At 37.2% G+C, this 14,487-nt stretch overlaps 1 protein-coding gene across 1 annotated transcript in view; it reads left to right on the top strand.

Moving 5' to 3' along the window:
- ptgfrnb (prostaglandin F2 receptor inhibitor b) overlaps positions 1-13,560 on the top strand; it is a 42,091-nt gene extending 28,531 nt beyond the window's left edge. Inside the window, exons 8-9 of the mRNA XM_048197937.1 lie at positions 7,531-7,836; positions 9,389-13,560. Of these exons, the coding sequence (XP_048053894.1) occupies positions 7,531-7,836; positions 9,389-9,552 (470 nt within the window). The 3' untranslated portion in view covers positions 9,553-13,560. The remainder of the gene's footprint in view (positions 1-7,530; positions 7,837-9,388) is intronic.
- The last annotated feature ends 927 nt before the right edge of the window (positions 13,561-14,487 follow it).

The following is a 14,487-nucleotide window of genomic DNA, read 5'->3' as shown; positions in this document are numbered from 1 at the left end:
GTTTGTGTTTTTCAGCATGCACTAACATGTCACACCGTGTGAATATCAAGACATCATCATCATCATATATTATGGATGTATAGCGTAGATGCAGTTCAAAGAATTATTAATACAAATACATGTAGTATGCAATTAGGTATGTGATGTTTGTTGTCTGAGCTGAACTGTTCCAAATTCCAAATTCACAAACGCACAAGCCATTTCGCCTCAGGTGTGTTTACACTCCTGCACCACCTGTTATTTATTTGAGTTTTAGTTCAGATCGCTTCATACAGTTCCTCAGTATGAAGGCAGTTTCAAAATGTTTGTATCTTTAAAGGCCTACTGAGGTGCCTTGTAACGCTCAGGATTATTCAGTGTGTTGATGTAGTTTCCACTGAAACAGGAAGACAGAGCGGGACATATGGAACAGTTCCTCCCCTTTTTTTAAATATCCAATAGCATTTTGTTTATATCACAGCTTGGCCAGAGCAGTTGAGCTCAGTAAAACCTCAGTTTCCTTCTAATCTCTAACCGTTTCTCCTCCTCATCTCCTCCATATCGCTTTAAAATATAGCATTCTGTGCAGAATTCAAATGGGTCGGATACGTTTTATTGATCCGCAGACATAATGGAGACAAAAGTCTCCATTTGCACTTTATTTTATTAATGTTTTTTATTGTTACTTTAGAATTATTTATATATTATTATAGTATTTATGCATATTTAGAATAAGCTTTTAAGTTTTTGTAATTGGTGTGTGCTTTTGTCATTTTTATTAGGTTTTGTATTTGTTTTTAAATATTTATTTAATTTAATTTAATTTATATTTATTTCAGTTTTAGTCATTTTAGTACTTCTACCAAGATGGCATTTCTAATTCTCCATTAAGATAAAGTTTTAAGTTTTTCATTGAATACCTATAATTGATTTTTTTTTTTTTTTCCTCTTTGAGTTAATGAAAACCATTTTTAATGGTTTTAGTTTTAGCTAGTAATAACAACACTCTTAAGGACCAAATGAAATCTCTTGTCTTTTGTGAGTTTCCTTTCCTATGTGTGTGTTTATGAGTCTGTATGCGTTTTGTTATGAGTTTGTGTGTATATAACAGTATTATCATGTCTTGTTGAGATCAGAGTGTGGCAGCTGAAATCTGAACAACTCTTTTCCTCGAGACACATCCTGCCGTGATGTTTTATCTGTAAGGATGCTTTAACTCATTGTAATCTATCATTCCTCTAATAGTTCTCATTCTCTGCTGCTTTATTTTCTCCTAAGGCCAAAGTCTTGCCGCATCAGTAACACTGTAATCTCAGGGGATGAACAGCATGTACTTCCCCTCGGCTGTGGGTCTTCATAACCATCTTTTGTCTCTTATGTAAGGCTCTGCATGTCTGCTGTCCCAGAAAAGAGCAGGTCCTAGTCACCCTTCTGTGTCTCTATCACCTTGACGTGCCTTTGCTCCTTTCTCCAGACATGCTTATGATATAGAGTGTAGTTCAGATGTCTGAAACCACATTGAAAATCTGGGATGCAAAATCTTTTAATTTGTATGGTTGGTCAGATTTCCCTGTCTCCACTGAAGCTCAAGATACTCTTTGGAGCATCTCAGATCATGCTGGAGAACATGATCATCATGTTTTAAATAATAAGAAAAAATATACAGGTGCTGGTCATATAATTAGAATATCATCAAAAAGTTGATTTATTTCACTAATTCCATTCAAAAAGTGAAACTTGTATATTATATTCATTACACAGACTGATATATTTCAAATGTTTATTTCTTTTAATTTTGATGATTATAACTGACAACTAAGGAAAATCCCAAATTCAGTATCACAGAAAATTAGAATATTACTTGAGACCAATACAAAGAAAGGATTTTTAGAAATCTTGGCCAACTGAAAAGTATGAACATGAAAAGTATGAGCATGTACAGCACTCACTAATTAGTTGGGGCTCCTTTTGCCTGAATTACTGCAGCAATGTGGCGTGGCATGGAGTCGATCAGTCTGTGGCACTGCTCAGGTGTTATGAGAGCCCAGGTTGCTCTGATAGTGGCCTTCAGCTCTTCTGCATTGTTGGGTCTGGCATATCGCATCTTCCTCTTCACAATACCTCATAGATTTTCTATGGGGTTAAGATCAGGCGAGTTTGCTGGCCAATTAAGAACAGGGATACCATGGTCCTTAAACCAGGTACCCTGATTTCCAAAGGAAATGCAAAATTTACTTTCATCAGAGAACATAACTTTGGACCACTCAGCAGCAGTCCAGTCCTTTTTGTCTTTAGCCCAGGCGAGACGCTTCTGATGCTTTCTGTTGTTCAAGAGTGGCTTGACACAAGGAATGCAACAGCTGAAACCCATGTCTTGCATACGTCTGTGCGTAGTGGTTCTTGAAGCACTGACTCCAGCTGCAGTCCACTCTTTGTGAAACTCCCCCACATTTTTGAATGGGTTTTGTTTCACAGTCCTCTCCAGGGTGCGGTTATCCCTATTGCTTGTACACTTTTTTCTACCACATCTTTTCCTTCCCTTCGCCTCTCTATTAATGTGCTTGGACACAGAGCTCTGAGAACAGCCAGCCTCTTTTGCAATTACCTTTTGTGTCTTGCCCTCCTTGTGCAAGGTGTCAATGGTCGTCTTTTGGACAACTGTCAAGTCAGCAGTCTTCCCCATGATTGTGTAGCCTACAGAACTAGACTGAGAGACCATTTAAAGGCCTTTGCAGGTGTTTTGAGTTAATTAGCTGATTATAGTGTGGCACCAGCTGTCTTCAATATTGAACCTTTTCACAATATTAAAATTTTCTGTGATACTGAATTTGGCATTTTCCTTAGTTGTCAGTTATAATCATCAAAATTAAAAGAAATAAACATTTGAAATATATCAGTCTGTATGTAATGAATGAATATAATATACAAGTTTCACTTTTTGAATGGAATTAGTGAAATAAATCAACTTTTTGATGATATTCTAATTATATGATCAGCACCTGTATATACAGTACAGTCCAAAAGTTTGGAACCACTAAGATTTTTAATGTTTTTAAAAGAAGTTTCGTCTGCTCACTAAGGCTACATTTATTTAATTAAAAATAAAGTAAAAAACAGTAATATTGTGAAATATTATTACAATTTAGTGGTTCCAAACTTTTGGACTGTACTGTATATGAAATTTATCTATTTTTCAGTTACATTTTTGCTCATTGTCAAAATGTTTTTTTTTATTTAATATATATATATATATATATATATATATATATATATATATATATATATATATAAACAGATACATAACAGAATGATGAACATTATCATTTCATTTTGATTTTGTCACAGCAAAAATGTGTTTGAATATGCCTTAGCATTCAGAGGTCTGCCATGTGCGTTTAGAGGATTCACAAAAATCTGTGACCCCTGTGCAAATCATTTGGGTTGAGCACATTAAATTGAATGGCTTTTCGCTATTCATAAGTCCCTCAGGCCAGATGTGTGCGCGTATTCGTCAGCTCATATCCCGCAATGCCTAGCTGTGACCTCGTCCGCTCCTTCCCCACAGACTCTATCAACTGCACTCTAGCCGCTGACCCTTTCCTCATTATTGTAAGTCAAGTTCCAAACACATTAGTTCAGAATGGACATGGGATGGAGCTCGTAGGAGGGATAATGGAGCCTTAGCATTTCTGCTTAAGAGCGTGTCGCTATATAAAACGCAAGGGAATGACTCGATACGTCATGAAGATAAAATGTTGCCATTACTGGAAGAGTAGATTGTCCACCAATTAGATGCACATCAGTATTCAAAAATGTGTTTTCTAAGACGAGCATCACTGTTACTTGTGCTCATACTCAAACAAAACCCTGTTAGATTTATGATTTTCACCTGCTGGAATTAAAACAGTGTGATAAAATCCCACAGATGTACACTGAAGGAGGGAAATCAACTAGATTTTTTTTTTTCTTTTTCATTTTACATAACAATCAAACAATCACATAACCCTCAAACAGTCATAGCTTTAAATGGGACAGTTTGGCGTCCAAAGATTTCTTTTAGCACAATAGCAGCCTGGTCAAATATGAGTGCAGGGCTTATAATTAACCGCATTACCCATAATCCTCTGACAAATCCACAGAATAACTGTAATTAGCAGGATATCGAATATGACTCAAATCTATTGCGCTCCAGGTCAGTGCACTTTTGTTCTCTGTACATCTTTATATCTTCCCCTCGGGAATGAAAAATCACCAATGATATCCTTAATAACTCAGTTGTTTCTCATAGATGGCATTGAGATTTAGTTAGTAGTTAGGGCAGCTGGTGAGGAAGTGTTGCTCTGTTTCCACTTCTCCCAGGTCACAGTACGGGCAGATGCATCTCTCTCTGAGCAGCCAGTTCTGTCTGTATCTGCCCGTCTCTACAGTCATCATGTGATTGCTCAGTCTGTACCTCGTCATTCTTCTTCTTAATTTACAGTCTTTCACTGTACTCAGATATTCTGCTGTTGTGTTGTCTCTATTTAGGGCCAAATAACATTCAAGTTTACTTTGTTTTTCTGTTGTTTCAGTCCAATAGGTCAGGTAATTTTCTTTTTGTACTTTTATAATTTGGTTGGGCCGAATTCTGTGGTTGAGGGTGTCGGTGTCCTGAGGCTGGCTGTTGTTAGTCGTGTTAGTTTGTTTATGCAGGACCATCTGAATCAGGGGGCTTTTTTCAATGTTCACTTCATGGTCTTTAAGAGCTTTAGAATGATAAAAGTTGGGATCACTCGTTTTTAGATGTTTCCAAAATTTGATGGCTCGTTTCTTAATGCAGAGTAATAGAGGGTATTGGCCTAATTCTGCCCTGCATGCATTGTTCGGTGTATTCCTCTGTACTCTCAGGATACTCTTACAGAACTTGCCATGCAGGGCTTCTGTTCGGGTTTTGTCCCATTTGTCAAATTTTTGGTTTAGAAGAGGACCCAAACTTCACTGCCATATAGTGCAATAGGTTCTATGACTGATTGGAATATTTTGAGCCAGATTCTGATTTGGTATTTCAATTTGGATTGATTTTTTGATGGCATAGAAGGCCCTTCTTGCTTTCTCTTTCAGTTCATTCACTGCCAAATTTAGCTTTCCAGTTGCACTTCTTTGCACTCTGAGTCTGAAATTTGTGTCCGAAACTTTCGCACATTAAAATATAAATACAACCCCGTTGTGTCAATCACATTTACACGCTGCCTCTGAAACTTTCGTCCATCATAAAAATATTTGGATTGGGTTCGATTTTCTGTGTTTTTCGCATCCGTGGCATGCATTTTGAGAGATGTTTTGACAATTCAGAGCCACAAGCGAACGCCAAAATCCCGAATGCCATCTGACAAGTTGATCCACCGTCATCTACAGCACAAAGCAGTAGCACTGTATGACAAAGTGTGGAATACAAAGAGACAGAATATAAAGTCAGATTGTGCCAGTATCGCTAGCAAAGCATCAAACCGAGCTGCTGACATCCTTAAGTAAACTTTGAAACTCTCGGGATAATGGATCGGGATTGGATGGACCCAATATTTCCTCTTTCAACTAAACTAAATCAACTAAATCATGCTCACTGCTTGAAGACTTCATTTTGTATTGTTTTGCGAATTTTTTCGCAACGGATTCATTAATACACATCGTACTCAGTGTGCAAGGTCTCTGTGCGTGACAAATTTCCAGGATCACGAATACGAAAAAAACTCATATGAAAATTTCGGACTCAGTGTGCAAAGGCCTCCACTCATGCATTTATTTATGCATTTATTATTTGTTTTTATGCATTTATTTATTATTTGTGCATTTACAGATTTGTTTTTTGTGTTTATGCTTTTGTTTATTTATTTACATGTATTCATTTATGCATTTATTTCTATTTATGCTTTTATTTATTCATTTCTGCATTTATTTAATATTTTGATTATTTGTACATTTATCTAGTAATGCATTTACATGAATTCTTCTATTAAAACATATGTATTATATTAGCTGTACAGCTGTTTAAATTATAAATTTTATAGTAGTTTTAGGGTTTACAGCATTCTGTTGTCATGACAAAGATGTTGTAAAATTAGATATAACTTTCCTGAGCTATAAAAGGGCAATAACATTTTATTTTAGACAAATGTCCTGTAATGTTTTGGTCATTTTTTTTTCTTTTTCTCATTTTCTCTGTTTTCCTCCTCCTCTTCCCCACTTTCTTTGTCTCCCTCGTCTGTGTAATACCGGGGAGGGGGCCGTTCTAAAGGACGCCGCTGTTCAGGTCTTTGAGTCAGTGCGTGGGTTTGACAGCAGTGGGCCGTCGTACAGTCAGTCTAATTGCTAGTTTGGGACCATCATGGCTTTATAGTCATCTCTTTCACTCTTTCTTTCAACAGCGCCAGCCACATCTGCGCATAGATGTGCATTTCATTGCCATTCCACCAATGGGAGACAGAAAGAGTTATTTCTATTGGACATGCCACATCGTCTAATTGATCTTTAGCTCTTTGAACCAGTATGTGTTAGTGAGGGGGAAAGACTTTTGCAAGAAATGGAGCCAAAAGATTTGCAATTTGATGAGATCTTGGCACGACCTCCATAATAATAAGCTATGCTAGAAGAAAACGTAGTGGAGGATCCTTAAATAAATGCATCTCAAAGGAAAGGGTTTTGCAGATTTGCAGTCCTAAAAATATATCCTCGTTGGTAGTATTTTTGAATCCAGAGGCATTTTTTTTGTGCTTTTTATGCTCCACATGGAGGTAGATTAGAAACTTAATATCTTCTTATGACACAAGGTTATTGTATTATATTGTGAGGGGAAAAAACATGGCACAGCTTTTTTTTTATTTGATGGAGCTTTGTAACTAAATTCACAGGGTCCCTAAGCAGTGTTCACTACTCTTTGCACAATGAGCAGAGGATGAACACATCTTAAAAGTATATTCCAGGTTAAATACAAGTAAGGCTGCTTTATGTACAGCATATACATTTTTTCATTTAATGCATTTATTCACGCATTTTTGTAAATGCATTTATTTACGCATTTTTAAATGCATTTATTTATGCATTTTTTACATGCATTTATGCATTTTTTTTATAATGCATTTATTTCCACATTTACATTTAATTCTATTAAAGCTTGTGTATTATGTTAGTTGTAAAGCTTTTTAAATCATAATTTTTACAGTCAATTTAGGGTTTAAAGCATTCTGTTGTCATTGCAGCGATGTTGTAAAATGTGATATAACTTAGTAAGCAATGTTTTCACACTAAAATCATATTAACTCTCATATAGTTTACGTCTGCATCTTAACGTTTGCAGATCGCCCCCATTCACTTCCATTGTAAATCCTTTACTGTGATTCAGATTTTAGCTGATTTGAAACAAAAGGAGGGGAAAAGGGAAATAAATTTTTTCACCAATCACCAAATGCTGTTGATCGAGCTTAACTTCCTTTAACCATGGTAAAACAGCCTCGCATGACTTACTGCTTTAATTTGCAGTGCATATTAATCATAATTTTGTGATTCCTTCCCCATCAGATGATGTAGCATACGAGATGAAGTGGTTTCTGAGTCGTCTGAGGGGTTCCAGCAGCCTGTCCCTGCTAGCCAGTATGGACCGCTGGGGTGTCGTTCACAAAACGCCTCGCAATGACAGCAGCGACTGTAGCCTTGAGCGTCTGGGACCCAGAAGATTCGCCCTAAACATTCACAGCACACAGGACAGTGACGCCGGCGACTATCACTGCACCGCCACACCCTGGATTCGCTCAACGGCCACCGGGCTCTGGAGCAAAGCACAGGAGGTTTCCTCAAAGAGAGTGTTCCTCAACGTGAAATTTGCATGTGAGTGGACTGAACAAATTCTAAGATGAGTAACAGAGAACTGCACACAATTGCTAAATGTAACTCTCAAACACAGTCATGCAAGTTTAACAAGTTTTTATACGCTAATGGGAGGCTACCAGCATTTGACACTAATTCCCACGATAATATTACATTCATCCAAAACTTCTCAGTGCATGTTGGAGCATGCATGTGTAATATTAAAAGATTAGTTCACTTTCAAATGAAAATTACACCAAGCTTTACTCACCCTCAAGCCAACCTAGGTGTATAGGATGATTAACACATATTCGGAGAAATATTAATAAATATACTGACGCATCCGAGCATTATAATGGTAGTGAGCGAGGATCAACGAGTATGAGCAAAGAAAGTGCCTCTATCCACATCCATCCATCATAAGCATATTCCACACAGCTCTGAGGGGGTTAATAAAGGCCTTCTGAAGCAAAGTGATGCATTTGTGTAAAAAAAAAAACATATTTAACAAGTTATAAAGTAAAATATCTAGCTTCCGCCTGACCGCCTTCCATATTCAAACTACGAAGAAAGTGTAAACTGGCATCGCGTAAGTTAAGTTTTTATCGTAAGTTGAGTAAGGAAAGCGTAGGACGTAGCGTAAGAGAGTTTTACACTTTCTTTGTAAGTAGAATACGGAAGGCGGTCTGGTGAAAGCTAGATATTTTACTTCTTGTTAAATATGGATTTTTACACAAATGCAACGCTTCGCTTCAGAAGGCTTTTATTAACCCCTTGGAGCCATGTGGAATATGTTTATGATAGATGGATGTGGATGGAAGTACTTTCTTCAGTTCATACTCGTTGATCCTCGCTCACTGCCATTATAAAGCTCGAATGCATCAGGATATTTATTAATATATCTCAGATTGTGTTTATCACTAAGAAGAAAGTCATATACACCTAGGATGGCTTGAGGGTGAGTAAAGCTTGGGCTAATTTTCATTTGAAAGTGAACTAATCCTTTAAGACATCTTGAGCATTTGCTTAGTAGAGGAATAGTCCAAAAAAAATGTTTAACTGTCATCCTTTTAGTCTTCAGGAAGTCTTTCAAAAACCTGTATGATATTCGTCCGTAGAAGATAAATAGGAGAAATAACTCAGATTGTTCACGCAGCTCTTTTCCGTACAATAATTCATGGTGAATCTCTCAAGCTCCAAAAAAAAAAAAAAAACACCATAAAAGTCCATGTGACTTTTTCCAAGTGTTATGAGGTCATACAATAGAAGACCCAAAGACATTTTTCACTGAAAAACATCTATTAAATCTATCAAAGCTCTGATATCTTGCTTTTAATTTTTTTTTTTTTATGCAAAAGTTTTATTTATGAATTTATGCATTTATTTGTGCAAGCATTTATTGATGCATGCATGCATTTACATTATAGTAATTCTTTAATTAGATTTAAAACTTGTCTTTTATATTAGCTGTAAAGCTGTTTAAATCATAATTAATAAGTATTTTTATAATTATTCTTGATGATCATACACTAACTTCTTTGTGTACGTATGTATATTTTTGGTCTCTTTTCAGTGTGGGACTCAATGAAGCTGCCTTTACTGTATGGGATCTGTGCTTCAGTAACTGTAGGCGTCTTTTCTCTCGTCCTGGGCCTGGTCTGTGCTCACTGCTGCTGTAAAACCACTACACCTACTCCACGCTCTCGCAACAAACTCATGGAGCTGGAGATGGATTGACAAAGACAGTACAGTTGTCCCCTTCCAACCTGGAAGCCATGGTGACAACTGCTAAACTCTGGGACGCGTCCCGTCACGTTATGCACCGCCTGAAAGGAGCAACTACACTCTCAGAGGAAATAACTACTGAATCAGAGTCAACGACCAGGGCGAATTACTCAAATATTGCACTAAGCACATTCTTATATCAGCCGGGAACACTTTTTGTTGGATTTATGAACGTTTTGTCAGTCTACATTGAAACAAGAAATGTTAAAGAAGACTTTTTTACACTCTGATGAGATACCTGCCAAGATCCAAGCAGGTTTTGACAAACTGAAGGATTATATTACACTACATCAAGCTCCAAAGAGACCTTTTGCTTCCAGATCAGGGTTTAAAGATACTAGTTTATACCATGATTCTTCTGAATATGGTGCTACTCTCCTTTTGCAAGACATGGGAGGAGCTGAACCCATGTCACAATGTGAAAGATGGTATTTTATCTGTGATTTTGTGACATTGTTCATTGTCCTACTGTATGCACTGTTCAGTTTTTGTTTTCTAACCCATCCAGAGTTGACCAGCTCTGACTAACCGATCCCTCTAAAAGCTAACTAGCCAACCATTGTCAACTGGTTAACTGTAATGCGACAGGGGCGGTCACACTAGATTTTAAGAATATAAAATTAATTTGGACCTGAAAGAATATGTAATGTTTGAAGATATAATGTTTTTGTTTGTTGTTGTTTTTTTTGTTTTGTTTTTATTAGTATTTTTAGATACATAATGAATTCACAATGTTAAAATATACCTATTCTGTTTCCAGTGACAATACAACTCATGTAGCTTGACACATCTGTCTAGCTAGCAACACTCTAGCAACCATCCAGAACACCTTAGCAACTGTTTAGAAACACCTTAGGAGCTGATAAGCAACTCTGCAGTGAACACTAAAAAAAACGCTGTTACAACCTAGCAACAGCATAGGAAACACCCAGAGCACCATGACAACTGCGTAGAAACACCCTAGCAACTACCCACAACACTTTAGTAACTTAAGAACTAATAGCATCATAGCACCACCCCGAACACCATAGCAACTGTATAGAAACACCCTAGCAACTACCTACAACACTAACAAACACTAAGGCAATTCCAGCAACGGTGTGGAAACCACTTTTAACACCATAGCAACTGCACAGATACACCCTAGCAACTACCTACAATATTCTACTGTAGCATATACCAAGAACATCTAAGAAACGGCTTAGAAACCACTTTGAATAACATATCAACAACCCAGAACACCACAGCAACTGCTTAGAAATGCCCTAGCAACTACTTACAGTAATCTACTGTAGTAAAGACCAACAACATCTTAGAAACAGCCAAGAAACCACTTTGAACATCATATCAACCACCCAGAACACCATAGCAACTGCTTACAATAATTTACCTACAACACTAACAAACACCAAGAGCATCCTAGTAACAGTCTAGCAACCACTTTGAACACTGTAGCAACTGCTTAGAAATGTCGTAGCAACTACCAAAACAATCTACTGTAGCAAAGACCAATAACATCTTAGAAACAGCTTTGAAACTTAGCAACCACAAAGAACACCATAGCAACTGCATAGAAATGCCATAGCAACTACAACATTCTAGCAGTCACCAAGAGCATACTTGCAACAGTCTTAGACCACTTTTAAGACCATAGCAACTGCATAGATACACCATAGCAACTACCTACAACAATCTACTGTAGCAAAGACCAAAAACATCCTAGAAACAACTTAGAAACCACTTTGAACAACATAGCAACCACCTAGAACACCATAGCAATTGCATAGAAACACCCTAGCAACTACCAAAACAATCTTCTGTAGCAAAGACCAAGAACATCTTAGAAACAGCTTAGAAACAACTTTGAGCACCATTGCAACCACCCAAAACACAATAGAAACTACTTAAAATCGCCCTATAGCAACTACATACAATAATTTGCTATAGTAAAGACCAAGAAAACCATAGCAATAGCATAGAAATGCCCTAGCAACTACCTACAACACTAACAAACACCAATAGCATCCTAGCAGCAATCTGGAAACCAGTTTGAACACCATAGCAACTGCATAGAAATGCCTTAGCAACTCTACAACACTCTGAGAATCATAGCAACTGCATAGAAACGCCCTAGCAACTACCAAAACAATCTTCTGTAGCAAAGAAAGGGGGAAGTCGTGGCCTAATAGTTAGAGAGTCAGACTGGTAACCCGAAGGTTGCGGGTTCGATTCTCAATACTGACAGGAAATGACTGAGACCGCTTAAAAATCACTTTGAGCACCATAGCGACCACCCAGAACACCATATCAACTGCAACACCCTAGTAACTACGTACAACTTCAGGGCAAACTTAGTTTGTCTGTAACATCCTTTGTCAAGCTAACATCAAAGTTTCTCTATTCTTCAGTAGTGTAAGTTCATGTTCTTGTAAACAGGTGCTGATGTCAAAATGAGCGTTTGATGTTCAGCCAGGAGGTGAATCAGTGATGTTAATGTTCCAAATTGGCCAAGCATCTTTTTTACAAATGCAGATTTGCAGGTCAGAAAGTCCTACGCACATTCTCGCATATCCCGTGTTTACATGAGCAGAGGCGGCCTTTGCAGTTCAGAAGCCTTTTTCAGAGAAAAAAAAAAGATAAACTGACAATATTTTGTCTAAAATGTAAGTCACCTAGCCTATTAATTTATTGCTTTTTTGAACTGTTGTATAAAATCAATATCATATTTGTAAACGTGCTGCTGATTTTTAGGAAAACGGCACTTTTGCTTCTGTGATATTGTTTATAAATAATAAAAACAAGAACTTATACAAAGACTTTTTTGCACCATATCTTGGTTTTTGGAAGCATTTTTATTTATTTTGGTGGCTTTTTTGCCCCAAGCCCCTATTAATTTCTGACCCTGGTGTATGCAATGTGTGTTTGTTGGGGGCGGGGCTCTTTTTCGAGGGCAAGCGGAGGCCCCTTCTGTTGCGATGCCTGTTTCAAGTGAACCAGGAAAACGTAGCAAAGGCCGCCACTGTACATGAGTATGAATGAAAGCGATCGGGCGGAGGTCTAGTGTGGTCGCCCCTCGAGCTGGTGAAAGGTTCACTCATTGACTGCTACAGATGGGTTAGTTGGAGTCACGTAAAGGTCATGATTTGCTTAGGTTGAATCTGTGCCTTGGCCCTGGTTTTGAAGCTCCGCTAACAGCTTGGCCGACATCCTGCACTTCCGCTGCCGCATCACGGAGCAAGTGGACCTGAAACTCAATGCCATGCATTAAGGCCAAAAGACCCCCATAACAAGCACTCTTCTCTTCAGTGATGCCTCAAGGGCATCGACCGACCCTTTTCTACTTTGTCTGCTTCTGAGGGTCTTTGTCTTCACTCCTGAAGCTATCGACTAACAGTGCGGCCCCCCGTGAATATCCCACATTAAAGATAGTGGATATTCACAGTGTTTGTACTCTGGTTTGGGTTTGTTCTCGATCTCTTTTCCTCAGTATTAAACTTCTGCCATTAATTCAGCCCTAAACGTATACAGACTCCAATCAAACTTTATTTTCTACATCATTTCAGTCTAAAGTGTGCTTCTTGGGTTTTGTAAACTTTATACTTTTTAAGAAAATGAAGAAACTGTCCCTTTGACAGCATGTTCACCATTGAAAATGAAGTGACTGTGTTGATGTCATCATGCAAACTGAATAGCGACTGGTCTTCGTTCTTGAATTTATTTGCATACTGAACTGTGATTGGTGAAAGAGTGTGATATTGAGATGGTTATTGAATGAAAGATTCAGTGAGTGACATGGTTAACCAACTGATCAAAGGATGGACACACTAGATAATAAGCATGTAAGATTAATACAGAATTATTTTAGAAGGAACAGGATATGACGTCATGGTCCAGTGCTTTTGTTTTCAAAAAGTAATAAATTATAAATAATAATAATAATAAATTCAAAATGTTATAATATCATCTGCTTCATCTTGCATATGTACATAACAAATTATGAATGGTTTTGTGATTCATGCATTTCTGAGTATCTGGTCCTCACACACTGTTGTTTAAACGTTTTGAAAAAGTCTCTTCTGCTCACCAAGGCTGCGTTTATTTGATCAAAAATACAGTAAAAAACAGGAATATTGTGAAATATTTTTACAATTTAAAAGAAATATATTCTATGTAAATATATTGCAAAATGTAATTTATTCCTGTGATCAAAGCTGAATTTTCAGCATCATTACTCCAGTTTTCAGTGTCACATGATCCTTCAGAAATCATTCTAATATGATGATTTGCTGCTCAAGAGACATTTCTGATTATTTTCAGTGTTGAAAACCTTCATTTTTAATTTTTGTTCAGAATAGAAATTGCAAAAGAACAGCATTTATTTGAAATAGAAATCTTTTGAATTGTAGTGTACTGCTGAGATCTAAAACCCAAACTTATCTAAAACTCAATTATTTTTGCTGCCTTGCAAATTCGTCTGTTTCCTTGTGGAATTGCAAATGGAGTTGTAACATGCCATAGGCATCCACTTGCACATTTACACAATTTACTTGGTAAAATCCTTTCGCATTGGGGTAGGTAAATCTGAAAAAAGCACATTATTTATGATAATTGTGCTGTTCCTCTATATTAATGTTATTTGTTTTCTTTTAAAAAAAAATCTGTCACATCTTAATGACTATACATAATTTGTGCTGAATTCTATATGATAGCATCATATATTTTTATGCGTGCCAGTAAGGTTTTGTCAAATACCTCCGCAGCGCTCGAAGGAAATGACAGTAAACATTTTCTGTGTCTCTTCATTCACCTGCTTGTTTTTGATCTTTTTCCACTCACTGGGAAACTATTCAGCTGTAATTGCTGCTGATTGGCTGTGTGGGATTGAAA

Source organism: Megalobrama amblycephala, linkage group LG7 (assembly GCF_018812025.1).
Source record: "Megalobrama amblycephala isolate DHTTF-2021 linkage group LG7, ASM1881202v1, whole genome shotgun sequence".
Lineage (NCBI taxonomy): Eukaryota > Metazoa > Chordata > Actinopteri > Cypriniformes > Xenocyprididae > Megalobrama > Megalobrama amblycephala.
This window is presented reverse-complemented; position numbering and strand designations above follow the sequence as displayed.